This window comes from Martes martes (assembly GCF_963455335.1).
Source record: "Martes martes genome assembly, chromosome: 9".
Lineage (NCBI taxonomy): Eukaryota > Metazoa > Chordata > Mammalia > Carnivora > Mustelidae > Martes > Martes martes.
The window spans coordinates 25,161,054-25,187,947 of NC_137896.1; the positions used below are offsets into that span (position 1 = coordinate 25,161,054).

General features: G+C 46.2%; 1 protein-coding gene across 2 annotated transcripts in view; it reads right to left on the reverse strand.

Moving 5' to 3' along the window:
* Positions 1 to 4,488: 4,488 nt before the first annotated feature.
* The window catches only part of ASXL1 (ASXL transcriptional regulator 1), a 78,610-nt gene continuing 56,204 nt past the window's right edge, over positions 4,489 to 26,894 (reverse strand). The window contains exons 4-12 of one of the 2 annotated variants that reach the window (XM_080813380.1): positions 15,369 to 15,489; positions 15,195 to 15,292; positions 14,535 to 14,628; positions 13,922 to 14,074; positions 12,480 to 12,643; positions 12,288 to 12,384; positions 10,823 to 10,928; positions 9,911 to 10,544; positions 4,489 to 9,371 (exon numbers count right to left, since the gene is read on the reverse strand). In XM_080813380.1, the coding sequence (XP_080669506.1) occupies positions 6,453 to 9,371; positions 9,911 to 10,544; positions 10,823 to 10,928; positions 12,288 to 12,384; positions 12,480 to 12,643; positions 13,922 to 14,074; positions 14,535 to 14,628; positions 15,195 to 15,292; positions 15,369 to 15,489 (4,386 nt within the window). In that variant the 3' untranslated portion in view covers positions 4,489 to 6,452. The remainder of the gene's footprint in view (positions 9,372 to 9,910; positions 10,545 to 10,822; positions 10,929 to 12,287; positions 12,385 to 12,479; positions 12,644 to 13,921; positions 14,075 to 14,534; positions 14,629 to 15,194; positions 15,293 to 15,368; positions 15,490 to 26,894) is intronic. The other variant, XM_080813379.1, reaches the window with a different exon arrangement.

Genomic DNA, 26,894 nt, shown 5'->3' on the forward strand with positions numbered 1-26,894 from the left:
ACCTCACTAAGCTCATCTGCTTAGCAAAGCCACAAAACAAAAACCTCTCTTTTTACCTGTGTTTCCACCTAAAAACAAAAACGAAAACCCTACACCACATAGAACTCAAGATTTGCTGAAAAATACTTTTTCTAAGCTCAGAAAAATCTCTGTGCGGCAGATGGCCCATATGCCTCTGTGGTGTGGTCGGTTAGGAGCAGGGGGCAGCGCCGAGATGTCCCAGCAGCTGCGGGGGGCGGGGGGGACCTGCGTGGACTCCAGGAGCATGTGAGCAGGACTTCGAGGCAGAGCTGTGGGGCAGTGGAAGTCTCCCAGCAGTTTGGCGGGGGTGGGGGGGGTGGGGGTAGGTGGGTGGTTCAAGGTGACTCATGGGACCTTCAGGGTCAAGCCACCTAGGATTTAGGGACAACCCAAGAGGCTGTCAGTCCTCCAGTATAAATTAGACATGTTTTGGGAGAGCGTGAATTTCTTATTGGAGATGAGGTTTTAGGACTTCCCAGTGCAGATGGTACAAGCATTCCTTCAGGGTACCCCCCTGGAGGCAGCTCGCTCTGGAGGCATGACCTCTGAGGAGGGGCAGGGGGCTCCAGACGGTAAGCATATGGCACTTAAGACAAACCGCAGATGGCACCAACTTTTAAAGGTGACTCTTTATTACTTAATCAATGGCTACACCTCTAAATTATATTTTTACAGATATGCACCTATGCAACTTAACGTGGCTCTTCTAAGCAGGTGATGACTTCCTCCTCGATGCTCTATAAAAATTGTGTTCTATATAGTGAGTTTTTTCCAGTAAATGTGGCTTAATATTTTAATTCTTAGAATGTGTCTTCTCTATGTGATGCAACTAAATTCTGTTTGTTTGTGGAATGACTAGCACAGGCCAAGTCCCTCTCCCTCACTTAACAAAAGACCAATGAGCTGTTAATCGAGCTGTTATCTCCATGGTATTACTTGCTAAATGCACTGATTTCATAAGTATGTGGAATCCTTTTTCTTTTGAATCTGTATATCATATATAAGACTGAATCTACTTAATAAACACTGAATAACAAACCGGATGCTTCATTCCCACCGTGTCCTCTCAACAGCCCCGCCAGCCAGCTCTCTTCCTTGCACACCTGTGAAGGGCGGCACCGACCCGCCCTTCTGCTAGTAAGTAGACCACCTTTCCCGGCTGGAGTGCTAGCCCACCATTGAAGGCCCTTGGTAAACTTTCCTCAAACGAGTAAGCCTGTCATTTCTTTTGACACCTAGCCCATTGGAAAGAGAAGGAAAAGAAACTTTACTAATACTCGTCGGGTGGCATGCGCAGGTGGCCCATTCCCGGCCCCCCACCCCCACCCCTGCTCCTCCAGCCCCACTGAAACCAGGCTTGCATGCACCGGCCCCTCAGTGCCGGCTCGGAAGACTGAGGGCCGTTAACCTGCAACACTTGATGTTCCGTTTGACCCAAAACTCCTGAGCCCACCTTAAGGGAAAAGGGCTGTTTACTTGTACACAGACCTTTTTTCATCCTGCATATATCATTTAGGCTACACCTTGAGGAGAACTTCCAGGAATATGGCTGGGGGCAAACCTGTCATGAGTTTGAAAAAACAATTCTGCAAGTTACAAGCATAAAGGTTAGTTTTAAAATTGTGTGTTCAGATACACAGACACACATTACATTGCAGTTTTTATGTTTGTTTTTTGTAGTGGCAGTATCTTTAAAACTGAAACTCTGTACAATACCCTAATATAGGAAATAGATAAAAAGAGAGGGGCGGTGGCTTGAAGCCACCACAGCCAGGGAACACAGTGTAGGGCCAAGGTTCTTAAGATTAGCAGGGACCATAAAGCTGAAGATAGTAGCTATGTGCCTCTCTTCACGCAACATAGGGACCAAGGGCAGCAATGCCTCAGTGATACCATGAAACGACTGTCCTAACCCAAACTACCCCCGCTGAGAATCACCAAGGGACCATGAAAGCCCCAGGACCTGGGCCAACGCATCGGAAGCCCAGATCCACTGCCCGCAGACTCACCGGCAGCAGGAAAGCACTTACCTCCAGATGAAGAACCGGACAGGACAGGACGGGATGGGACAGAAGCTCCAGGATCGAAGACGAGGAGGAGACATCACTCAAGGATGGAGAAGCGTTCTTTGATCCCTGGCTTCTTTACATGGGGCCCCAGGACCACTGCTGTCAGCAGTGGACAGGACATCATCAAACAGGAATGCCCCCACGGGAACGGTGAACTAAAATTTACTCGGTGACAAAACAGGCAAACCTCCCTTTACTCAGGGAGGGGAAGGAGAGAACATGCACATAAGTGCAATTTTAAAGTAATGATGAAAAGGGTATTATTATGCTAAGCAAAATAAATCTGAGAAAGACAATTATCCCACTCATGTGGAATTTAAGAAACAAAACAGAGGAGCATAGGGAAAGAGAGGGAAAAATAAAATTAGATGAAATCAGACAAAGCTTAAGAGACACTGAACTCAACAAACAGGGCTGCTGGAGGGGAAGGGGTGGGGGGATGGGGTAATTGGGCGATGGGCATTAAGGACGGCACATGATGGAATGAGCACTAGTGTTATGTGCGACTGATGAATCACTGAAATTTACCTCTGAAACAAATATATATTAACTGAACTTAAATTAAAAAATAAATAAAATGATCATGCACTAGGGAAGCCCAGTTTACCAGAAACCTAAGAATCCTTTGCAAAGTCCTCACTCCCCTCCTTGATCTCTTGTATAAACCCAGATTTTATGAGGTTTATTACCGGTCAGGGGGCTCTTAAATGCGGGGTCCCAGCTGCCTAAGGAGCCAATGAGCCTTCTGAAATAGTTTGCCCAACTTCACATGCATGTGCCTTCCTGGGGGAGAAGGTCTGGAGTACCCATGGGGCTCTCCAAGGAGTCTGTGTTCCCAGAAAGGTTAAGGGCCACTGCACAGACAGCTGTCTCTTTTTCACTCTTACTTTCTTTGTAGGGCTTTCATCTACATCTTTTGGTAGTTAGTACAGGCTTTCAAATTCATGCACGGAGACAAGAGGAAGCGTGGGGCACTGTCGACATTTGGTTTCAAGTCCTCGTCTCCAAGGTCACAAACTCACTTTCCCCATCAGTTTAGTCGGTGCCCACACAGAAGCACAACACAGCCTGTGCCACCTCCTCTTGAGAGGCAAGCAGGCAAAGGCTCTGGTCCCCCCAGGCCCCGATCATCAGCGGCTACTCTATTAAGCTCACACACACCCAACCCACACATCCCTCTCAAGCAGGATCTGACTTAAGAGCAGGATGGACATAACAGTCACGATGCTCACCAGGCCAGAAGAATAATATCCTTTCCATATTCTAAAACATTTTTAGGGTTTCCTCATCCTTCAGATCATGAGTTAAAACGGTCTCCCCTGCAAGGAACTCATTCTCTAAACTTAGGACCGTGTACTCAACAACCAAAGAGTAAGGTCAAAAGCCAGATGTCCATTGAGAGGCTGCACCAACCCTCAGTGCACGAGCCCCACCTCCCCACAGCCGTCCTCTGGGCCAAGGGGAAGGCAGGTGGCAGGAGCCATGCAGACTTCTACTCCAAGTTCGGGCAGCTACTCACCAGGTACAACCGAACAGTCTGGGGTACTTTCTATGTGCAAGGTGCTAACGACGAAGCAGGAATTACTGTCCCCATTCAGAGAGGCTGCCCCGCCAGGGGCCACAGAGCTGTTGGGAAGCAAGGCCTGCATCCAACCACCCCGTATTCTGCTGCCTTCTTGACGAGGAACCAGCCCCGGATCAAAGCTCCCGAGAACCAGCAAACGGGCCGTGCCACGCCACAATGGCAACAGTACACGCAGCATCGCCACCAGCAGCAAACAGCTCCCCAGAAGCTCAGGCACCAGAGAGAGCCTGCTTTTCACCAGTTCGCAGGCCACGAGCTAACGGGAACATATTTTCATTCACCAGTACTTCCAGCGTGTTTTTGCAATGCATTATTTCTATGCTAAGGTAGTTTCTGCTAAGCCCAGAATCGTGCACATAAGTACTCCACTAAGTCTGGGGACTGCAGCCTGTCACCCTCAGGCCCCCTCCACGGGTATCCTCTGATGCCAGCACCCCCCTCCCAGCTGCCTGCTGTGCAGGGAGACGAGGCACTTATACTGACAGGTTTTTCAAAGTTGGAACAGGTCACCACCCCCAGCAATCACCAGCCATCAGGAATCTCTTGGGGACTATGTCTCCATGGGGCAGCTGGGATGAGGGCCCTCACCACTCTCGTGAGATTTCTGCTCCCAGTCCACGCCACCACACCCAGCATCTAAAGACCACAGAAAGTGGCAAGTTGGGCCTTCAGCACTAATCTCACAGTAGAGCTTCCAGGCCGAGAACACGGGCTCTGGAAGCAAGGTGAAGCAAGCTGGCTTCTGTGCTCCTGGCCTTCCTTCCCAGCCCAGCAAGGCGGCCACGCAAGACGACGGAGACCACAAGCGCGGGCTGTACGGGTTTATTTTTCCAAAACCACAAGAGACATACAAGAACAGTGCTTTCCCTGAGCAGCCCGACGGACCAGAACTGTTTCCACCTGTAGCCTAGAGGCCACCAAAGGTCCCAGCAGAAGAGGAGGATCGAACATACCTGAGCCTCGGCTCCCTGTCTTTGGTAAACAGACTCTGAAAGCTGACAACTCGGATGGGGCCAATACTGCATTGACACCACCACGTGACTGCCAACCTTCTCACCCATGCTTCTGATGACAAAAATGCCACAGCGGATGAAATGGGGGTGGGGGAGGTCTTTCAGGTGAAACGAGACTTGCTGAGGTCACACCGATTTTCTACTTCACACTGAAGCACTCACACAGGGAAACCAAAGTCAAAAAGGAGAGCTCTCAACTCTGAAACGAGTCAAGGTGTAAGAAATCAGGCAGGAAGCAAGGCCAGGGCAGACAACTACGGAGATGTCTATGTGCTGGAGGTGTGTGGAAAGAGAGGAAGGCAACAGGTGTGACTGTTGCTTCCCCAACCTGCTGTCAGAAGTGCACGAGATGGTCCCAGATATTGCTGAAGACGGGAACCCCGGAGCCAGATCTGGACAGCCCTGCCTGGGGCCACCCATGGCACTCACCCTTGACTCCAGAGCACTTAACACTGGTGGCGGTGATTTGTCACGTATGGCAGCGAGCAGCCAGTGGAAGGTCAGAAGAGAAGAGACGTGAGGGGCGAGACACGTCTGCTCGGCAGAGTGTGGGAGGGCTGGCCGCAGCTCTGCAGGCCATGGCGGGTCCACTGGGCGACCAGGACAGGGCACGGGGCTACGCTGGCAGATCATACGTCAGTTGCTCTGCCCTCCCGTCGGGCAGCACAGCACGCGGCGGCTCTGACACCGGCGGAAAGAAACGCGCCACTTTAATGCGATGACGCCGGAGACGGTTAATAAGGGAGAGACACTTGTGTTCTCTGTACAATACATCCATTTACAGAATTGGCCAGTACTGTGTACAACATATAAATACATGATAAAACATTAGAGGTGCATAGAGCATACTTACAGAAGCCAAAAAGTTCACTTTATACATCCAAGGATAAAGAGTTAAAAATATAAAAATAAGAAACACACACTGCTTTGAAATGTAAAATGACTTTCACATACACAGGTGCGTGGAGATGCCCACTCCCACTGAGTCCAAAGTGACAGGGAGGATGTTAAGCAGAGGAATTCACCTGCCAAACATCTGGACATCTGCCTCACAAGGTCTACAGGTGGCATTTTAAGAGGAAAGACAACCCTATGCCCAACCCCATTGTCCGAGCAAGTCTATTCAAGGTTCCAAAAGCTCCTGCAGGCCAGTGAATTGTACTGAGACAGGAAGGTCTCAAATTTGCTTCGGCAACAGAACCAAAGGTCAAACTGGCTCCTGTCAACTGGCAAATAACTGAACTGTGACCCTGAGGTCAGCAGGTGCCTGGGCCCCCTAGTGGGCACTGCTGGGAGTTACTTTAACCCTGTGTTGGCTTCCCCAGCCATTGGCTCCACCAGAGGGAGCAGCAGAAGGGAAGATGGCAGGGAGGGGGCAGTGGAAGACTGACATGCCTACTCAGTTCGGGCAGGTTAGTTCCCTTGATGGAGAACACAACCTTCTTTCTTCAGTTTCCAGTCCCTCTGGGTGTCAAGGCTGGCTCCCCACACCACACCAGGCTCTGTCTGCACAAGAGCTCAAGCTGGCCAGCCGGCCTTGGGCAGCCCAATGCCTTGCCCCACAGGAAACCCTTCCAGCAGACCCAGAAGAGTTGGTAAGTGACAGAGAGGCTTTAGCACTACAAATTTTAGGGAGGGGCAAGAGTGTTCTTGCCTGGAGAAACAGAGTCTATTATATCAATGATATCCTGTATACAGATGTAAGATCAATCATTATCAAAATACGCACACTAAATATACAACTTTTCCCATGGCCATAATTTATTATCTCACCACAAGGCACAATACACAGAGTTTTGAGGGTCCAATACAGTCGTCGTGACAGAACGCACCACAGCCCTGACACATGATCATGGCTTTCAGGCTGCACGCACACTGGAGCGAGATGCTTTCCACCGTGCTGCTGTCGGCGAACATCTGCAAGGAAAGGGATGCGCTGTGGCTCGCACTGAAGTTTGCTTTGTGGCTCAGCTGCACCACACTTCCAGCTAGGCCTTTGGGAAAGGTGGGGGAGCTGGAGGAGTAATTAAAGCTGGTGGAACTTAGCTGGAGTTTGGAAAGCTTCCCATAAAATGCCTGTTTGATATTGAGTTGGGAGGGGATGGAGGAAGGCTCCAGAGGCTGCCCAGGCCCTTTCCCAGGCTCTCGGGGTAATTTCCAGAAGGGCAGGTCAAGGACAAAGGGCATCCCCTGCAACTGATCCACTAGCTCCCGAGGACCAGGCCCAGTGGCATTTCTGTTCTCGGCATTTGCCTTGAGAGGATTCCCCCCAAAAGTCTTCTCGCTCTTGATGCCACCAACAGAGACAGATGGTGGCTTTGGAGCCCAGTCTTCTCTGGCGGTCTGTACCCCACCAGACATAGAGTTTTTGCTTGGCCCCAACTTCCGACTGGGAAAACCAGGAGGGGCATCAGCGGGCAGTCGCATAGGCTCCACAGGTCTGGGGCGCTGAAGGGCTGCAGCCTCATTCCTGGGGCCAAAGAGCTTCTTCCCTTGGCCTCCAGCACTGTTCTGACTACCCAGGGCCCGACCTGTCTGATCGGGATCCAGGGAGACTGCATTTGGAGATGAGAAACAAGGGGCTCTCGAGGTAGTGAGATTTCCGGGGCTTTTGGCTGGGGCAGCATGCAAATTACTGCACTGGGACACGTCACTGGCTTCCTTATCTTCCAAACTAGCAGGAGAAAACTGCTCTTTGGAATCCACTTCTGCTTTCCCAGAGGCAGCCGTCAGCTCTGTCCCTGCATAGAGGGAGTCCAGACCTGGGACTGTCTTGGAAATCTTCTGGGGTGCTCCAGGAGCCTGGCTGGGCTCCAGCCTGGCAAGACCAGGGCTTGTTTCACGGCTCTCAGGCAGAAGAGGCTCCTTTGACACTCTTACAGAACGGGAACTGCTCTTGCCAACCACACAACTGTTTTCTGCCGAATCCTGCAAAGATCGCACTCCCAGGGAGCTGCCAAGGCTCTGCTCTTTCATAAGCGGGAGTCGTGGGGATTCTGGTCTGCCGGTGCCTTGGGCTGGAGGAAGAACCTTTTCTAGGGGCAAGTTACCCTGCAGCAACTGCATCACGAGTGGGTTAGTGGCCTCCACTGAAGACCCAGGTCTGCCCAGAGACATGAGCCTCGGCTGGTACTCGGTGCTAGCCAGCAGCAGGGAATCTGGAATTTTTTGGGGGGCTGCACATACACGAGACACCCAGCTCTGAGGAGTAGCCATGCTATCTGTCCTTGTAACCAGACTCCGGTTACCATTCACTTTGGAGAGTGAGGCAGAGTGGTTCCAAGAGTGTTTCTCATCCGTGTCCACTGCCAAGGCTCTCTTCACGATGGTGGCCTCGCTGGAGTCAGCCTCACTGCTGTCCTCAGACAGGTCGCCTTCAAAGTCAGAAGCTGTATCTGTGGACTCGCCATGAGGACTCAGTGCCTCAGAGTCTCCATTGATTCTCAACTTTTCACCTTCCACTGGTCTGCGGTCGCTACCAGCGCCGTCATCAGCACACCCCTGAGACGGCACTGTCCAGAGCAAAGGAAAGTGGTTAGGGGGGTCTAGCCCCTCCGCAGCTGTCAACTCCCCAGGTAACGCAGGAATGAAGGGCGCAGCTTTCTCCCACTCTTCTACAGCCTGGGGCTCAACAGATGGGACACGTTCCCTTGAGTCTGGTCCAGGCTGTCCCACTGCCTCATCCTTTGACAGGCCGAGCACCCAAGGAGCAGCACCATCAGAGACGAGGGCCTCAGTTGTCAAGTCTTCTTGTCTAGTAGCACTTTCCCTCGTGGGTGGGCATGAATCACCAAGTCCCAATTCCTCATCACACCGTCTATTCTGTGGGCAACCAGCCAATGGCAATACAGTGGTGGAACTAGGAGTCACATTCACAGGATCCTTCATGGTGGGGTGATCATCTCGGTCTAGAGCCTGGCCAAGTCCTCCTTCCAATACAACATCCCCCATTAGAGACTGCACAGGACCACTGTCTGGGGGAAGAGAGGGTCCACGATCCTCATCATCACTTTCCCAGGAAGTGGTACCAGGCTCATGTTCAGTTCTAACATCTAGATGCAAAGCAGGCTGCTCAACTAATCTCTCTGGGGCTGGGGTTTGGGAGGACAGTGGGGGCAAAGCCTGGCAGGGCTGGTCCCCAGTGGGAGCAATGGGGAGTTGGGAAGCATCTTCTAGCCCACTTGTGAGGACATCTGGAACCCTCTGCCGTGGGCAGCTCTCCTCCTTTCTAAGAGCAATCAGGTCCTCTCTCCTGGCTCTGGACACGGCAGTCCCAGCCTGGATATGCTCCCCATTCAGAGGACAAGGCGGCAGTAGTTGTGTTCGCTGTAGATCTGACGCACACTCTCCAGGGGTGCCCGGGGCTCCACTGGGCTCAGGGTGGGCACAGGCCTCACCACCATCACTACTGCCGCCGCCTCTGCCACCTCCCTCATCGGTGGCCCCGCCGCCACCTCCACCCGGGCCACCCCCCCCTCCGATGGCAGTGGTGGCCGCCTCTCGATGACAGTGGTGGCCTCTCGCCCCTCGGACTTGCAGAGCACGGGCTTTAATGTCTGCGAGGGTCCTGGCACCAGTCCAGCCCCGGCAGGAGGACTCCGTGATGGGGATGATGCGGGGACATATCTGGTAAGTGGGCTGACCTTTAACCACCCAGGGTGGTTTGATACGTGAAAGTTGAATCTGCAAGAGAGGAATTGGAAAACAGTTTTAGTTGACTGGGTGATCTGACTTAGGAACTGTAGAACTAAACCAAGATTCTAGTAGCTTAGGGGGCATGGCCTTAAGAATCAAATAATTTCCTTCAAAAATGAAATACTGGCAGTAAAATGGCTGTCCGTGACACTACACCATTCTGAGACCACTCCACTCAAGGGCCGTCATATGAAGGGCTTCTATCTAAATTTAATTTCTGGTGGGACTATGTGAGTCACTGCACAAAGAATCTAACACCACCTAATAAAAGATTTAAAAACCCCAAAGGATTCTGACCTCCAGAGAGAACTTCAACAGAGTGAACAAAGCAGTGAGGAAGAAAAGAACCTTATCCCCCTGGCCATCAAGTCAGGCTCATGAATGGCTCTCTTGTACAGGGCTCTACACTCTCACGTAATTAACACAAGCGCCTGGAGACTTCTGTCTCTGCAAAGGGGCTCTGCACATATCCTGACCCTTGAAGGGAACCTGGCCCCAGGACAGCCAGGAATCAAACAGCTGCCTACCCGGATGGGCGGGACTTTGGGCTCCTCTTTGGTGGGCTGTGGCTTTTCGGCGTGAACACTTTCAATTGTGTTACGAAAGGACTGACGATCTTCAAGCCGCGGCTTCTTTTCGGGAAAGGATGCGGAGGCCGTCTGCTCAAAGGACTTCCTCTTCTGATCCTTGGGTTCCTGATCCACAGTCTCCTGAGGCAAGCTGGGAATCCTGTCTGGAGACACAGAGGCGTGTGCCAGGTCGCCTGGATCGGTCTGCGTCCGGGAAGCCACCGGTTGGGTCAGGAATTCGGGACTCTCTGAGTCAGGTGCTACAGAGGCCGTGCCAGGCAGATGAGGGCTGCCCGCCTCTGCTGAGTCGCTCTCAGCCTCCCCATCCTTATAGACAGGAACATCTGGTGCCACAGACTGTGTGTCTTTAGCGACCCCTGCTTGTTCTGGCTCCTGCTTTTTGTACAGATTCCTTCTGGCTCTGGTTCGGAGATCTGGACGAGAGCGTTTCTTGAAATGCCCATCTCGCTGCCGGGTGGCTGGACCACGTTGTGGCCGTGCTGATTCTCCTGGGACATGCAAGTCACTCTTGATGTCAGCCTCCTCATGGCCCACGTTCTGAAGCAATGACTCTTCTTTGGTCAAACCCAATCTGCAAACCAAACTCACACCATCAGTTACAGGGCAGAGAGCATGCCTATTTTAGTGTAGCTGTTAGATATATCAGAACAAAATAAATCTGCGTGCTACACAAGCACTAACCACAGAAAAATGTATGTTAGCTTTCCTACGAATGGCGTTAAGCTTAACAAGCCGGGTAAACCACGGTGGCCAACCTGTTCTCGCCCCACATGCTGGCATGTGCAACTCAGCATCTGCCTCTCTGCCCCCCAAAGCCCAGACCAGGACTCGCAGTACCCAGGGCCTTACTTCTGTCCATAGTAGTCTTCAAAGAACTTTTCCTTCCACTGTTCCACCTTCTTTTCCTTTTCCATTTCCTGTCGGATCCTGACTTGCATCTCATGAGTGAATTCGCCTAAAGAGAAATAAAGTTTCTGGAGTGTGTGCAGTCAGAGTGCTAAGGTCTGTCTTACAGAAAGCCAAAGCTTACAATTCCACCACATCAGGACTTTTCAAAATACACAGGACTTTGGTGGGTGTGGAGCTCTTTTTCCTTTTAACGCTGTCTTCTTCACATTTATTCCTGTCTTCTCCAGAGCCACATCATGTTCACAGTCATGAGAGAACACTTCCATGATGAGGGAAATTGACTTTTCCCTTGGATAATCAGTCTTCAACAAGTAACACATTGATCAATCAGAAAAGCAAAACAGAAACAAATGAAGAAGAGAACCATTCTTACTCCCTGTGCAGAACCAGGTTCACTGAGCAGGCCTGATGGCCTATTCTTGGAAAGGCCTGCTTACAAGGTTGGCCCTTGGCTGACATCTGGGAGCTTGGATTTCAGGAGGGTTCCCAGACCCTCAACTGACACGAATGGCTCACTGTGCCTAAACTGTTTATGCAAACAAGATGGTTTACAGTGAGCACCTGCTTTCCTTCGGGGAATCTGGAATCTGGTTATATGCCAGGCAGAGGCTTCCTGCACAATCACCTCTGAGTTAAAAAAAAAAAAAAAACAACAAAAAACAGAAACCTGGGTACCAAGTCTCTAATGAGCTTCCCCTACAGATTACATTTCACATGTGCTGTCACAACTCACTGCTAGGAGAACTGGGCACATCCTGTGTGACTCCTCTAAGAGAGAACATTGGAAGCTTGCACCTGGTTTCTCTGGACCTCAGCCCAAACATCTTTTCCCTTTGCTGATTTTGCTCTGTATTCCTTCACTGTGATAAGTCATAGCCATGAGTACAACTTCAAGAGCAGTCCTGTGAGGCCTCCCAGTGAATCACCAAACCTAGAAGTCTTCTTAGGGACCTCCCAGCACACTCCCCACATAGCTTTCCCATAAAATTAAATTAAGAGCAGCTGACTATCACTCCATTCCAAGTGGCAGTGTCTAAAAAGACAGAGCACCTGGTAGAACTCAACGTGCAAGTCCATGCCTCGGCGCCCTCTCCTCCACCCATCTAGATGGCACCAGCATTACTGGGAAGACCGAGAGTCTGGAGCTCTAATGGTGATGAGGTGATGCAGGTGGATACATAAACTCAAAACAGCAAAAGCCCAAACACTCTGTACCTTCTTTAAAGCTACAGACACTCACTCACCACGTTCATCGGTATAGTGAGGAAAGCCTGCCTTATACTAAATAACCCTGGGGGTGGGGGGAGAGATTGGTGCAAAATGAATGTGTGGGTTCTAAATACCCAGGACAAGTGACGCCACACATGGCAGGTGCCTCTCAAGCTGTCTGAGAACATCCACTCACCATCAGCCAGGCGCTCCCGCCAGCTCTGAGCTGCGTGAGTGAAAAACTCGTTATTCAGTGCGCTGCTGCTGAGACGCAAGAGGCCATCTGTCCCCACCTAGAAGGATCAAGGCGAAAAGCACAATAAAGAAACTCAGAAAGAGAACAGAAGCCCACCCAGAGAGAGGCAAAGAGGTGGCTACCCATCTGCACCTGTCTGTCCACTTCAGGCAGGAGGAAGAGGAGCTGCTGCTGGAAGTGGGCTGGCAGGGCATGGAAGGTCCGAGAGTTTATCAGGGCCCGGAGGTTGGTGTTGACAAGAATGGACCCAGGCGTCTCAAAATCTATCTCTTCCCCTCTGTTGCGCTTCATCTGACCTGTGATTTTGAAGCAGCAAGAAGCAAGGTATAGATTTTCAGTTTTCAAAGCAAAAGAGCAAATGCCAACTGAGGGAAAAATTTTAGTGGCAGCACCCAAACTACCCAGAACTTATCTGCACACACATCCAGTCCACCCTAACCTACATGTCACAATTATTCTGTCCAGGTTACTGCTGTTTCCATCCAACCCAAGAGAAAACTTGGGCCTGCATCCTCTCAGAGAAGACTGTACCAAGCTGTGACACAGGCTGAAGAGGACACTCTTCCCAAAGAAAAGCAGGCGGTGGGGGGGGGGGCAGGCTGTGAGTGTCCCTCCAAAGCAGGAGAACAGGCTCCACAAAGCCAACTGTAGAAACAATGGAAGTTGTCTAAAAGCGAATCTAGTTAGTATACTACAGAACACTCTGCAGAAGCCTTCCCTGACCGGGATGGAGAGCTATGATCTCCACACAGAAAAGTACGAGGCTGTTTAAAGCCACTGAGATGTCAATATAACTCTCTCACAGAAACCTCAGTAGATGTTACTTTTATTTGAAAAAAATCACTAAGAACAGAGAACTATGAGACCTTAAGGTTAAGCGCTGCTGATGAGTTGGAAAAGCAGTAAGACGGAAAACCCTGTTCCCACTCGGGTAATGGTTAATTCTAATTTTCAGAAGCCAAGGCCAGTCTTAATGGTTTCATGTGGCCCATCCACAAATAACCAGCATGTGGGTTTTGAGAAATAAATTTTGAACTAGCAGGCAGCATTCTGGCCTTGCAAATAACCCTACTGAGAACGGGGAGGAGCATGCCACTGAATTTGCTTGCAACCTCAAATTCAACAAAGGCTTCCTTCCACTCAACGTTATGACAAGGCTAGAAAAAAGGGTGCCTGACCAAAACTTTGGATGTTAAGAACAAATGTGACAGGATGCTACCAAAGAAAGAAAATGGATGTTGGAATTCTTCACTGAGAAGCTCAAAAGCAATTTTCACTCACCCCAAACACTTACTAAGCAGTACCAAGGCAGGCACAGGCCACGCTTTGCAGGGACATACAAGGAACAATGTGGCACCATCTCTGCCCACAAGTTCCCTCACAGTCTAGCAGAGAAAATCTAACATGTGAAATAACCAAAACACAAGGTAAGAAACAAACAAAAAATAAAATAGAGGGCCACCCAAGAAGTCAAAATAAACTGGTAAAGGAAGTGGAACAGAAGATTGTCTTCTTCTCACTAAGCCTGCAGGGGCCCCCCTTACAGGCAGAGAAATGAGTGCCAAGCCACTCACCTGTGGCCGGCTTCCGGAAGCCTCTCAGGAGCGGGGCAGGGTCCCGGGCGACCTCGGCCTGGCCACGAGTAGCAGCGCTGCCCAGGGCCAGAGAGCCGCTGCTGCTGCTGGACGGGCTGCCGCTCTCGCCATCGGCGTGGCGGCCCGAGAACCCTGAAGGCACAGCATTCCACTGGTCAAAAGCATCACCCGCCGCGCCCAGGGCTCTCAGACAAGCTTACTTCTCCCAGCTCTCCCTGAGACACTGCCAGCAATAGCCGGTGCTTCCGTGGCCCAAGCTTGGGCTGTCAGAGACTGCCACCTCACGGTCTGGCTTTACATTATCCCGTGAGAACGCCAAACCGCCATCTTCGTTTGCACAGCACTGCACCTTTACCAAGCTCCTGCACACTCCTCCATCGGACCCTCACGCCGCCCTGCGAGGCCAAGGGCAATGTGCACGGCAGAGCCCGGCACTGGAACCTAGCTCAGGCCTCACCACCACAGCGTGCTGCCCACCAGGAGGGCCTCCTGGCTTGACGGGCACTGCACCACCTAGGTCACACGCTGCTGCCAGAGGGGGGCAGGCCCCAAGACCTGAGGAAGGAGCCTCACATCACAAGTTTGCACGTACCTGACGCCGATTCCACGTGGGCCCCGTTTACCTTCAGAGGAGTCAGGACAACTCGTGGCAGCATCACCCCAGTCTTTTTCTTTTGCTTGTTTGCCTAGATGCCCGAGGAATTACAAAAGGAGCCTGAATCCCCTGCAGGGCTGCACGAGCAGTCCCTCTCCACCATGTCCCCAGCCACTGTTTGCTACAACAGAGTTCATACTCAGCCCGCTCAGGAGGGTACTGCCAAGAGCAGCACGGACTCATGTCACTGAGCTAGGCGCTGGCCCCTGTGCCGAACATCACCGCAAGCAGAATGGAACATACCATCACCCTGTTTTACAGATAAGGAATTTGCCCAAGATCCCAAAGCTAGCGAGCACCAGGGCCATCATTCCAAGTGCTAACTCCCAAGCTTGCGTGCCCCCCACTCTGCACTGTGCTATCCACGTTCCGTGTTTGTCGGAAATAGGAGCAAAACTATCCATCTATGGTAATGAGGAAAAACCAGTCACTCTGCTCTCAGATCCACTGCCCACTTTAACCGTACTAACAGGTGGAGACCACACTGATTTGCTCCACACACCCCCCACAACATGCTCACAGTCAGCTGCACAGGCAGAGTCCTGTCTCATACCTGGCCTTCCCTACCCCAGCCTAGCCACCAACTCTCCTCCCTACCTGTGAAGAAGCCCTGTGGCTGTCCCTGGGACTGGAAAGAGGCCGACTCTGAGATTCTGCAGAACAAGATGCATTCGAAGACGTTTCGTCAAGAGAAACTGGCAGAGAGAGAAATAAAGGTTAGTCTCCAGCAGCCGCCTGTAGTTCTCAGCCCATCCTGTGAGAGGTACTTACCATCGTTTTCACCGCTCACAGTGCTGGCTTCATTAGACCCACAGCTCTCCACGTCGGCTGTGTCCTCTGGCTCCTCTCCTTCCACTGCAGCCGGACTGCGAGACCACTGCAGGGCATCCTTCTGTGACAGCAAAGCACAACTCAGGTGAGTAAAACCTGACAGATCCTACAGGCACAGCAGTCACTACTAAATGCACGCTGCTTTAGAAGAGGTTTGGAATACTGGTCAGTTCCTATCCCTCTTCTAACTGACCTCTTTCTCTGCAAAATCTTTTCACATGTACATCACAAAAGTTAGACATAATTTCCCATTCAGTCCACTCAGTTAATGTTTATGGAGTGCCTCCTATAAGCTACACCATGCTAGTTCCTGGCTGGGAGACAGAAGGTGGAAATCGGGGCCCTGCCCTCAAGGAGTTCAACTGAGTAAGAAAGAAAACCAAATCTCTGACAATACAAAGCACAGCAACAGAGTTACAGAGAGAGCTGCAGCAGTCCGGAAGGGGAACAGCTAACTCAGTGAGCTAGAGGAAAGAGGACATGGAGCTAAGGCCTGCAGAGAGATGTGCTCTGCTTAAACAGAGTTTTAAAAGAAGTTAGCTAGCAGGTGGAGAGCTTGGCAGGAGCAGACAGGAGGGAGTTCTAGATAAAGGGATGAGCAAATGTGGAAGAACATTCCAAATGCAAGGAAATGGCAGATTTCATCAGGAACACTAGGCGTGTGAGGGTCAAGAGCGAACAGCCGGGGTTGATGGTGAGACACTGTGCTGGAGGCCTAAGATTCTGAATATCTGTGAGGCCCGGGAAAGTGCCAGCAACCTAAACTGGAAGACAGAAGAAAGCAGGTGAGGGTGCAGGAAAGCACCACTCCAGATTTCATCTCCTAAAAAGAGACTCCTTCCAATGGGCTCTGTGGCAGTCTGAGTTCAACTCTACCCATTCCCAGGGAAAACCAAGGGGCCACCTCCCACCTTGCAATTAGAAAGGACTCTGAATATTAAGCGGTGGGGAGAGGAGAAGCAGAGATAACTCAGGGTAAGAATGTCTTCTTTAATAAAGGGTGTGAAGAAGAGTAGATAAAGTCATGATTCTACCTCTTACAAACACACCAGGAATTTATAAAGGAAATCTACAAAATTCTAACTCATCAACTTCATGGGTCCCATGACCCACTATATTAAGTCTTCATTAATTTACTGTCATTAGTTTAAGCCCAAATCATGCTGACTTAAATTAAGAAAAAGAAAACAGCTTTTTAGATCTTTATCTCTTTTCCTACCAGCTGTAAATATTCCTCAGAATCAAAAGTTAAAGAATGTTTTTAGTATTAACCTTGAAATTAGGCCTAGTGGCTGCCATGTGCACAGAATGATGCAACAAACTCGTTCTTTGAGCCTCAGTAGCAAACTAAGATACAATACTCATTAATGAACAGACAAAGCACTCCAGTTCTGGGGAGAAGGTGGGGGAGTCACACCCACACTGTCAGGGAGAGTGAAAACGGTATCAAAAGGTTCACGCACTGCCAGTGGCAGAGTACACTACATTGTAAGTGAAAATCTAAAAACCTCTTAAGCCAACACTTCCATTTCTAAGACTCACACAGGACATGGAAAGCATTAATCCCTAAACAGAGAAAGTCAATCAATGGAACTACATTAAAATTAAGATCCTCTGCTCTATACAAGACACCATTAATGGAGTAAAAAGGGCAAGCTACCCACAATGTTGGAGAAGGTATCTGCAACTCATGTAACTGATAAAGAACATGTATCTAAACTACATAAATCAATAGGAAAAAGGAAACCCAGGAAAAGAAGAGGCAAAAGCCCATGAATTAAGTACCACGCCAAACAGATATCCAAATGGCTGGCATTCACACATAAATCTATTTAACGTCATGAACAATAAGAAGAACACACTAAGGCAAATGAAGCCACAAGGAAATATGACCACATCCATAAGAACGGCTAAAATTAAAGTTTAACAATACCAAGTAGTGGGTGGCTGAGTGGCAGGTATGAGGGTGTTTTACTTTATGACATTCATTAAGCTGAACATTTATGCTGCATGTATTTTACTCTTACGTTTTTACAATAAAAAAGTTTTTTTTTGTTTTGTTTTTTTTTACAATAAAAAAATTTTAAGACAAAAAATAACTCCAGAGTTTTTAACACTACTGTGGACAGTCACTTAAAGTAAAACTGTAGACTATTTAATGAAATATGCTGATGATGCACCAAGTGAATTAAGCAGTTAAATTCATACATTATGATTACATCATCTATTTAAAAAACAAAATTGTGTGAGCATGTGTGCAGACAAAAGACAAGAGGGATACTCCTCACGTGTGTTAGCCACTGCACCTCTAGGTGGCAGAGTTGTGAGGACTTTCTTTTTGTTTGGGGTATTTTGTACAATTAATGTATATTCTTTTGTGATCAAAAAATAACATTTAAACAATTATAATACTAACTGCTTCTTTGACAGCTAAGTCACTAAAAGCAAAAGCAAATTTCCTTTCTTTAGATCCCAGAGAGTCTAGAGGAACCTAGTGTTGATTACAAATCTCATTATTAAACAGAAATACTGCCCACTTGTTTGCAATTAAAGCTACCCCAAATTTCCAAAGCCATGTATTTTCAGTAAAAAGCAAACAGAACAAAACATTTAAGAAAATGAAAGCAAGATCTGCAATTCTAATTCTGCCTTTTTAAAGATCCTTAATCTTTCCATATAAACTTCAGACATCTGATACCATAAATTTCCAAACATTAACTGTAGACATCTGAAACAAATGAAATGGGCTACTGAGAATTGCAGGAATCACGTAATATGCTCTCAAACTCAAGATGTCGATTTTTTTGCAAGGATATTTTCTATCAAGAAACTTTTTTTTAAAAAATTAAAGTTAATAGGTAATGAGTGATCCTTTGTTGAAACCTGATTTAAAATGTTATGAAAGACAATACTGGGGAATTTAAATATAACTGCATAGTAGATATAGAAGGGTTGCAATTAATGCTAAATTTCCTGTGTGTGATAATTATATTGCACTTATATAGGGGAATGCTCTTGGATCAATGTGTCCTTTTTCTTGTGTCCTTTTTCTTACTTTTTAAAATAAGGTATAACTTATATAAAGTAAAATGCACAGATCTTAAATACACTATCTGATGAGTTTGATAAGTGCTTATCAAGATATAGAACATGTCCAACATCCCTAAAAGTTCCGCTGTGCCCCTTTCTAGTCAACCCCAACTTTACACTGCCCTACCACCCCACTGAGACAACTGTTCTTATTTCTATCACAAAAAAATTCATTTTGCTTATTAATGACCTTTATGGAATCATACGGTATATTCTTTTGTGTCAGTCTAATGTTGATGACATTCAACATTCAACAAATCTTAATAAAATAAACAAGAAAAAAATGTCCAGACGTTTCCAAAGATTTCCACTCCCAGCAGGACACTATGGAGTTCCAGATGCTCCAAATCCCCATCATATGTAGCCATGCCAGGAGATCCACTGGTACCTCACGGGGGTTTTATTTTTCATTTTTCTGATAACTAAAGATACCGAGCACTTTTTCATATGCTTACAGGCCATTGTCTTATCTTCCTTTTTGAAGTATCTGTTCAAGTCTTTTGCACATCTTTAAATTGAGTCACCTGTCTTTTTTTTTTTTTTTTTTAAGATTTTATTTATTTGACAGACAGAGATCACAAGTAGGTAAAGAGGCAGGCAGAGAGAGAGGGGGGAAGAGAACCCGATGTGGGACTCAATCCCAGGACCCTGAGATCATGGCCTGAGCCAAAGGCAAAGGCTTAACCCACTGAGCCACCCCAGCACCCCTAGTTGCAGTTCTTTGTTCTGGATCCTTTTAAATATCGATCATGGGCATGTGTTACTTTTACAAACAAATACATTTTAAACACTTTCTTTGGAAAGAATTTCGTATTTACAGAAAAGCTGGAAGAGTAAAAGCAGCACAAAGAATACTTGCCTATACTTTTTACCCATATTCACCTCCTAACACAAGTTAAGTGTTCTTAAAATATACAAAGTATATTAGTTTGCCAAGGCAACTGGAAAAGAAGCTACTGATGAAAATACTACTACTACTAAATAAATAAACCTGAATATTTTCCCCTAAGTCATATTTTTTTCAAGATTTTATTTTTAAGTAATCTTTACACCCACCATAAGGCTCAAACTTACAATCCCAAGATCAAGAGTCGCATGCTCTACCAACTGAGCCAGCCAGGCATCCCCAGTCAGATTTTTAGATTTTTTTAAAAGATCGTTTTTTGAAAGATTTTATTTGACAGAGAGAGACAGCACAAACGGGGGAGCAGCAGGGAGAGGGGAAAACATGAGCAGGGAGCCCAACACAGGGCTAGATACCAGGACCCCAGGATCATGACCTGAGCCTAAGGCAGAATGCAGATGCTTAACTGAGCCACCCACGTGGTGGCCCCCCAAGTCAGATATTTTTTTTTTAAGATTTTATTTATTTATTTGACAGAGAGAGAGAGAGATCACAAGTAGGCAGAGAAGCAGGCAGAGAGAGGAGGAAGCAGGCTCCCCGCTGAGCAGAGAGCCCGATGCGGGGCTCGATCCCAAGACCATGGGATCATGACCTGAGCCAAAGGCAGAGGCTTTAACCCACTGAGCCACCCAGGCGCCCCCCAAGTCAGATATTTTTTAAAAACAATAATAAAAGGCATTGTGAACATAACAAGCCCCAAACATGAATAAATAGAACACTAAAATTTCAATGGATGAAATTTCAATTGCCCAAGATTAGGTTCTGAACTGGAAAAACAGATAAATAAATCTCAGCTATGCCTTTTCTTTGTCGAGCTGATAAAACACATTCAGAGCAAGAAATGAATATGGCTTCTTAGGGAAGGCTGATGTGAGAGCTGTTGAGTATAAATTATTAAAAACTAAGAGCATGCCGACCACTCAACAGTATACCAGAATTCCTAACAATACTTATTTTAAAAAAGAGATTAAAAGAGACAGTGTTCTCCTTTCCAAGCAGTATAATTATCTACACTGAAGAGCCAAGAGATTCAGACCTAGTAAGAAATTCAGCAAGGTTGTGAGATTCAAGAGCACATTAAAAACTCAGCAGTAACATCACCAATTAGAAAATGTAATATATAAGAAGAATATGAGACACTCAAGGACAAATTTCGCAAAAGAAATACAATCATCTTACGAAGAAAATAAAACTTTATATATAAAGAAAGGTTTAAAATTTAAAGAGAGCCACACCATCTTCTATATTACAAAAACTCAACATTGTAAAGATGTCAATTCTCCCCAAAATGATTTGTAAATTCAGTAAAATCTCAATGAAACGTATTTTTTTTTTTAATACAACCTGACTCTGCAAAGGGCCACAAGAACCAAGACACTCTTGAAAAAAAAGAAAAAGGGAGGACCCGTTTTGTTTTTGTTTTTGTTTTTTTAATTTATTTGACAGACAGAGATCACAAGTAGGCGGAGAGGCAGGCTGGCAAAGAGGAGGAAGCAGGCTCCCCTCTGAGCAGAGAGCCTGATGCGGGGCTTGACCCCAGGACTCTGAGATCATGACCTGAGCCAAAGGCAGAGGCTTAACCCACTGAGCCACCCAGGTGCCCCGAGGACCCGCTTTTTAGAAAGCTCTAGTAATTGAGCAATAAGAGAACAGGATAAAAGAGGAAAAGAAAGTAACCACTAAAGGATATGGGGTTTCTTTTGGGAGTGATGAAAATGTTCCAGGATCAGATTATAGTGATGGCTGCATGACTTTTGAATACACTAATACCCACTGAACTGTACACTTTCTGTAAGTTCCATCCTAATAAAGCTGGGTTAAAAATGTCTTACCGAATTTGACAATTCTGAAAACATGAAAGAATTTAATCAGAATTTGTAAAAACCACATAAAAACTATTAATGTGGGGCGCCTGGGTGGTTCAGTGGGTTAAGCCTCTGCCTTTGGCTCTGGTCATGATCTCAGGGTCCTGGGATCGAGCCCCACATCAGGCTCTCTGCTCAGCAGGGAGCCTGCTCCCCCCCAACACCTGTCTCTGCCTACTTGTGATCTCTGTCTGTCAAATAAATAAATAAAATCTTAAAAAAAAAACTTATTAATGTGTACAAAAAGTTTACAGATCCAAGGGTAAACTTCAGCTTTAGACAATGGAAGAAAAGGGTCCATTAGTGATGCTTTAATTTTGTTGTATGAATCCTGAAGAGGAATTAAAACTAGCAAAACAACCTCTGTGTATAGTTTAGAAAAGACTTCATTTTTAAAAATACTTAATGTTAGAAAAAGTTCTACTGAATTTGAACTTCACCTGCATTATCACAAGCAGTTTCAATATTATAGCTGTCAAAGAAAGAAAAGAGCTGTTATTTTAAAAATGAACACACTCTTGGAATACAGTTTGAAGAGAAAAAAAACTGAGTTTTTTGTCTTCTTAAAGACAAAAAAAGAAGCTTCCATCAACCAGAAATAAAACAAATTCTCATCTATGATTTGTCACCCATCACGGCAAAGTTTCCAGTCAATGGTGATGTAACCACAGGTCTAAGAGCCCCCCCTGAAACTCTTGGATCTAGATGTGCTTTAGAATTCAGGATTTCTTGAATTTGGGGGGTGAATACAGTGCATATAGTTTCAATATATCATATATTAAACACACTTCAACATTTTTTGAAATAACATGTATGCACATATCAACTAAAATAAATAGCCTTGTCAGTCTGGATCAGAGTTTTGCCACCAAATGAGTTTAGACAAGACAGGTTTTACTGCCAAATGAATTAGGAAAAAATTTTTTCAGTTCTCAAAATATTTTAGATTTTAGGGGTGCCTGGGTAGCTCAGTTGGTTGGGCCTCTGACTCTTGGTTTCAGCTCAGGCTGTGATCTCAGGATCATGGGATGGAGCCCCGAGTCGGGCTGTGTGCTCAGCAGGGAGTCTGCTTCTTTCTCTCTCCCTCTCCAGCTCCTCTCCCAGTGCGTATGAGTGCTCTCTCTTTCTCTCTCTCAAAGAAATAAATCCTTAAAAAATATATTTTAGATTTCAGAATTGTTAAGAGATTATGGACTACAGAGAAAACATGTCTCTCAGTAAAATTTTTGAAAAGATCTGGAAGTTTTATAATTCTACTTTTCTCATCACAGGTACAAAATAAAATGTAAAAAAATATTAATGACCTAGGAAACAAACTGAGGGTTGCTGGAGGGGAGAGGGTGTGACAGGGTAACTGGGTGATGGACATTAAGGAGGGCACATAATGTAATGAGCACTGGTATTCTATAAGACTGATGAATCAATGAACTCTACCTCTGAAGCTAATAATACATTGTATGTTAATTACTTAAATTTAAATTAAAATAAAACCCAAAAGATAAAGAACAATAAAACCCACCTTAATAAGTACAACATTACCAATCCCATCAATCCTCCTAGTTGCCACTTTTGATTCTGTCCTCTTTTCTCCCCAGGTAATGAGTTTTCTGAATTTTGGGTTTGACTTTTATTTTTCATAATGGTTCAACTAGATATGTATAGATCCTTAGATAATATATTTTTAAATTTTACATGCTTTTGAATTAGCTTTGTATCAACAGCATACTGTACGTACTCTTCTGAGACTTGCTGTTTATCCAATTCTATGTTCCTGGCCTCCCTACATATTGATACACACAAGTGCAGTTCTTTCCATTTCTGTTATTCATTCTATAGATACACCACAATTTATTTACCATTCTTTTGCCCGATGGTATTAGTTGCTTACATTATATTGTTTATTATGTTTTGCTATTACAAACAATGGGATTATGAACTTCCTTGTATATGTAAGAATTTCTTTAGGTTATATACTTAAGAGTAGAATTACTGAATGTGAGGGGAGGCACATCTTCAACTTTATAGGATAAAATCAAATTGTGGTAAAAAATGACGGTTGTAGGGGCACCTGGGTGACTCAGGCAGTTAAGCATCCGACTCTTGGTTTCAGCTCCGGTCATGATCTCAGGCTTGTGGGATGGAGACTCTCACTGGGCTCCAAGCTCAGCACTTTGTCTGCTTGAGATTCCTTTCCCCACCCTCTTCCTCTTCTTTTCCTCCCCCTACTCCTGCTTATGTGTGCTTTCTCTCAAATACATAAATAAATAAATCCCCCCTTTTTTTTTAAATCAATGAAATGTTTTCATCAAGCCTCAAAGAAAGCCTCCAAATCACCTCCATTTTACCCATTAAAACACGTTAAGGAAACAGTTCTCTGGAAAAACTCTTACTCATCTGCAAATGGTGACTACAAAAATAAACAGAGATTATTGTAGTAGAAAAAAAAAAAAAAAAAAACACACCCTAAACATCCATAATAGGGGACTGGATAAATAACATCAGGTATATTGGTACTGACACACTACTGAAAACAGTAGTTGAAAGAAATAAAAATATACCTAATAAACAGACTACACATTTTGGGAGACCTGGGTGGCTCAGTTGGTTAAGTGACTGCCTTCAGCTCAGGTCATGATCCTGGAGTCCCAGGATCAAGTCCCATATCGGGCTCCCTGCTCAGCAGGAAGTCTGCTTCTCCCTCTGACCCTCCCACTTCTCATGCTCATTCTCTCTCTCACACTCTCTCTCTCTCAAATAAATAAAATCTTAAACAGACTACACATTTTTAATGGATATACATGAATAAGGAGGATACACATTAATGACAGTGGTTGCTACTGGGAAAGAACAAGGGCCATAGGCCTGGGTGGCAGGTGAAGGGATAAGGGTAGGGTAGGTTCTGGTATGGAGGTATGGAAGTCGAAGTCATTACTCGTTTTCTTTGGACAAAGACCTGAACTTCCATTTAAACATTGGTGAAATGGACACAATTCTTTGCACCCTGCTGAAGCCTCTTTAGAATGATTCTAAGGGAATAATAAAGGTATAGATGGACAAAGGGAAAGAGGGAGGAAAAGGCAGGTGAGATATGTCAACAGAATTTTGGAAGACGGATAGCAGGAAGACAGGTACTAACTGACTCAGCAGGGAAAAGCTGAAGTCCGAGGCTACAGAGGGAAAAAACCATGATCTGACCAGTGAGTACTGCAAAACGCTCAAGAGGACAGTGATTAAAGGTCCAGGAATCACTGCACACAGAGGCAAGGCACGGGAATGAAAACAGGAGAACTTGTTGGAAGTGGGAGCCAGAAGTTAGACCCCTCAGGTCTCCTCTCTGTCCCCAAACAATCAGGCAATATCCACCTCTAGCCTCAGAAAAAAATAGGAGATTTAATTCCGGTTGGACTGAACCAGAGAGGGTCCAGAAAAGAAGATACCAGCTCAAGGAACGAGGGAGGACGTGAGATGCCTTGCTCTAAAAAGGACCAGTAAGTCAAAGATGACATAAAAAAGAGTGACACCATCACCTCCCTTTTCCAATCTGGCTCCCAAAGCTCTCTGCATGGTGGCAGCCCTGCAACCTCATCCGTAGCCTGCTCTCAGCTTGCTAGCAAGAGAGGAAAGGATTTCTCTTCCCAGAAAAAGTGACCAGCCTCAGAGGAAACACCTTCTGGCAGAGAACTGGGGATTCAAAAACAAAACAAAACAAAACAAAAAAAAGGGATCTGGGTCTCCCTTCTCCATCACATCCAACAATAGTGCCTGCAAGCACAGAATCTGCCAGTTCTCTCACCCTGAACGACCTATCAAGGGCCACCAGATAGCACAACTGTCAGATGAAACAGCAACCAAAACCAAAAGACGTGAAAGGAAACAGAGATAATGAAGATTTCACAGTAAATGTTCTCAAAGAGACAGCCCCAAAACAAAAAGTACAGAAGATTATTTTAAAAAATAATAAATAAAGGAACATCAGTGAATGTGAGCAATCCGCTAGAAACACAAAATGATACAAAACAGAACTCCCAGAAACAACAACAAATAGGTTATATTCCAAAGAACTGACTCAGAAGAAAAAGAAAATAGGTTGCATTAAGAAAGTCCCACAACATGAGACGCCTGGATGGCTCAGTCGGTTAAGCTGCTGCCTTCGGCTCAGGTCATGATCCCAGAGTCCTGGGATCAAGTCCCACATCTGGCTCCTTGCTCATCGGGGAGCCTGCTTCTCTCTCTGCCTCTGCCTGCCACTCTGCCTGCGTTTGTGCTCTCCCTCTCTGACAAATACATAAAATCTTTAAAAAAAGAAAGAAAGTCCCACAACAAACAGAAGTTCTAAGAAAACAGAAAAGGCCAAAATACAAGATGTTTTCCCAAAATGAAAAGACCTGAGTTTCCAAATTCAATAAGGCAAAATGCCCTCACAATGAATGAAAAAAGACCCATTCCACAGCACTGCACCATGAAATTTCAGAAAGAGAACTGAAAAAGAGATCCTAAAATCTTCCATTCAGAGAAAACATTTCACAAAGGAATCAGAATGGCATCACGCTTCTCAAGAGCAGTTTTGGAGAATGTAGTATTTTTTTTTTTAATTTATTTATTTTAGAGAGAGAGTATGTGCCAGTGGGGGTCGGGAGGGGCAGAAGGAGGGAGAGAGAGTTTCAAGCAGACTCCTCAATGGGCACAGAGTCCAACATGGGGCTCGATCTCATGACCCTGAGATCACGACCTGAGCCAAAAGCAAGAGTCAGACGTTTAACTGACTGTACTACCCTGGCACCCCAAAATGTATTAATTTCTAAAATTCTTTTTTCTTTAAGGTTTATTTAAGTAATCTCTACACCCAACATGATGCTCAAGCCCATGCCCCCAAGACGGAGTCACACACTCTTCTGACTGGACCAGCCAGGCACCCTTCTTCTAAAATTCTTAAGTCAAACCAATAATCCAGAACACAGGATAAAGACATGTAACATTTCAAATAATTTACCTCCTAGAAGTAACTAGAGAATCTGTTCCACAAATAGTAACAACAATAAACAACAAACCAAACTAAACTAAAACAAAAATGAAATCAACACAAGATCTAGGAGAGAAACCTCATCACAGAAGATAGGTGAAAAGAACTCCCAAGGTGGTGATGAAGGGAAAGCCCATGAAAACTGACAGATGTATGTCAAACAGGGTAACCAACTCACCCCAATTTGTCTGGGACTTTGCCAGTTTTAGCACTAAAAGTTCTGTGCCCCAGGAAATTTCTCAGGACCGTTGGTCCCCCCCACAAACAGACCAGGAGAAAGAACAGAAGAAAGGATGGCTCCCACACCAACCTTCAGAAGGAAGACTGAAACTGACGTGTCTGATCATATCAAGCATTTTATCACCGTTAACAGCATTAGCTTCATCTTTTCTGTTTGTAGACCATTTTGGTTTTTACTCATCTTTTTTGTTTTACTTAATTTTTAAGTGTGAAACACAGCATGGTTATAAAAACCCAAACTACACAGAAGGTTATGTTCAGAGAACTGACACTGCCCTCATCCCTTCTCTTCCCACCTTACCCCCAACTGTGCACTCCATTCTTACCCACCCCCTGTTGGGTAACCA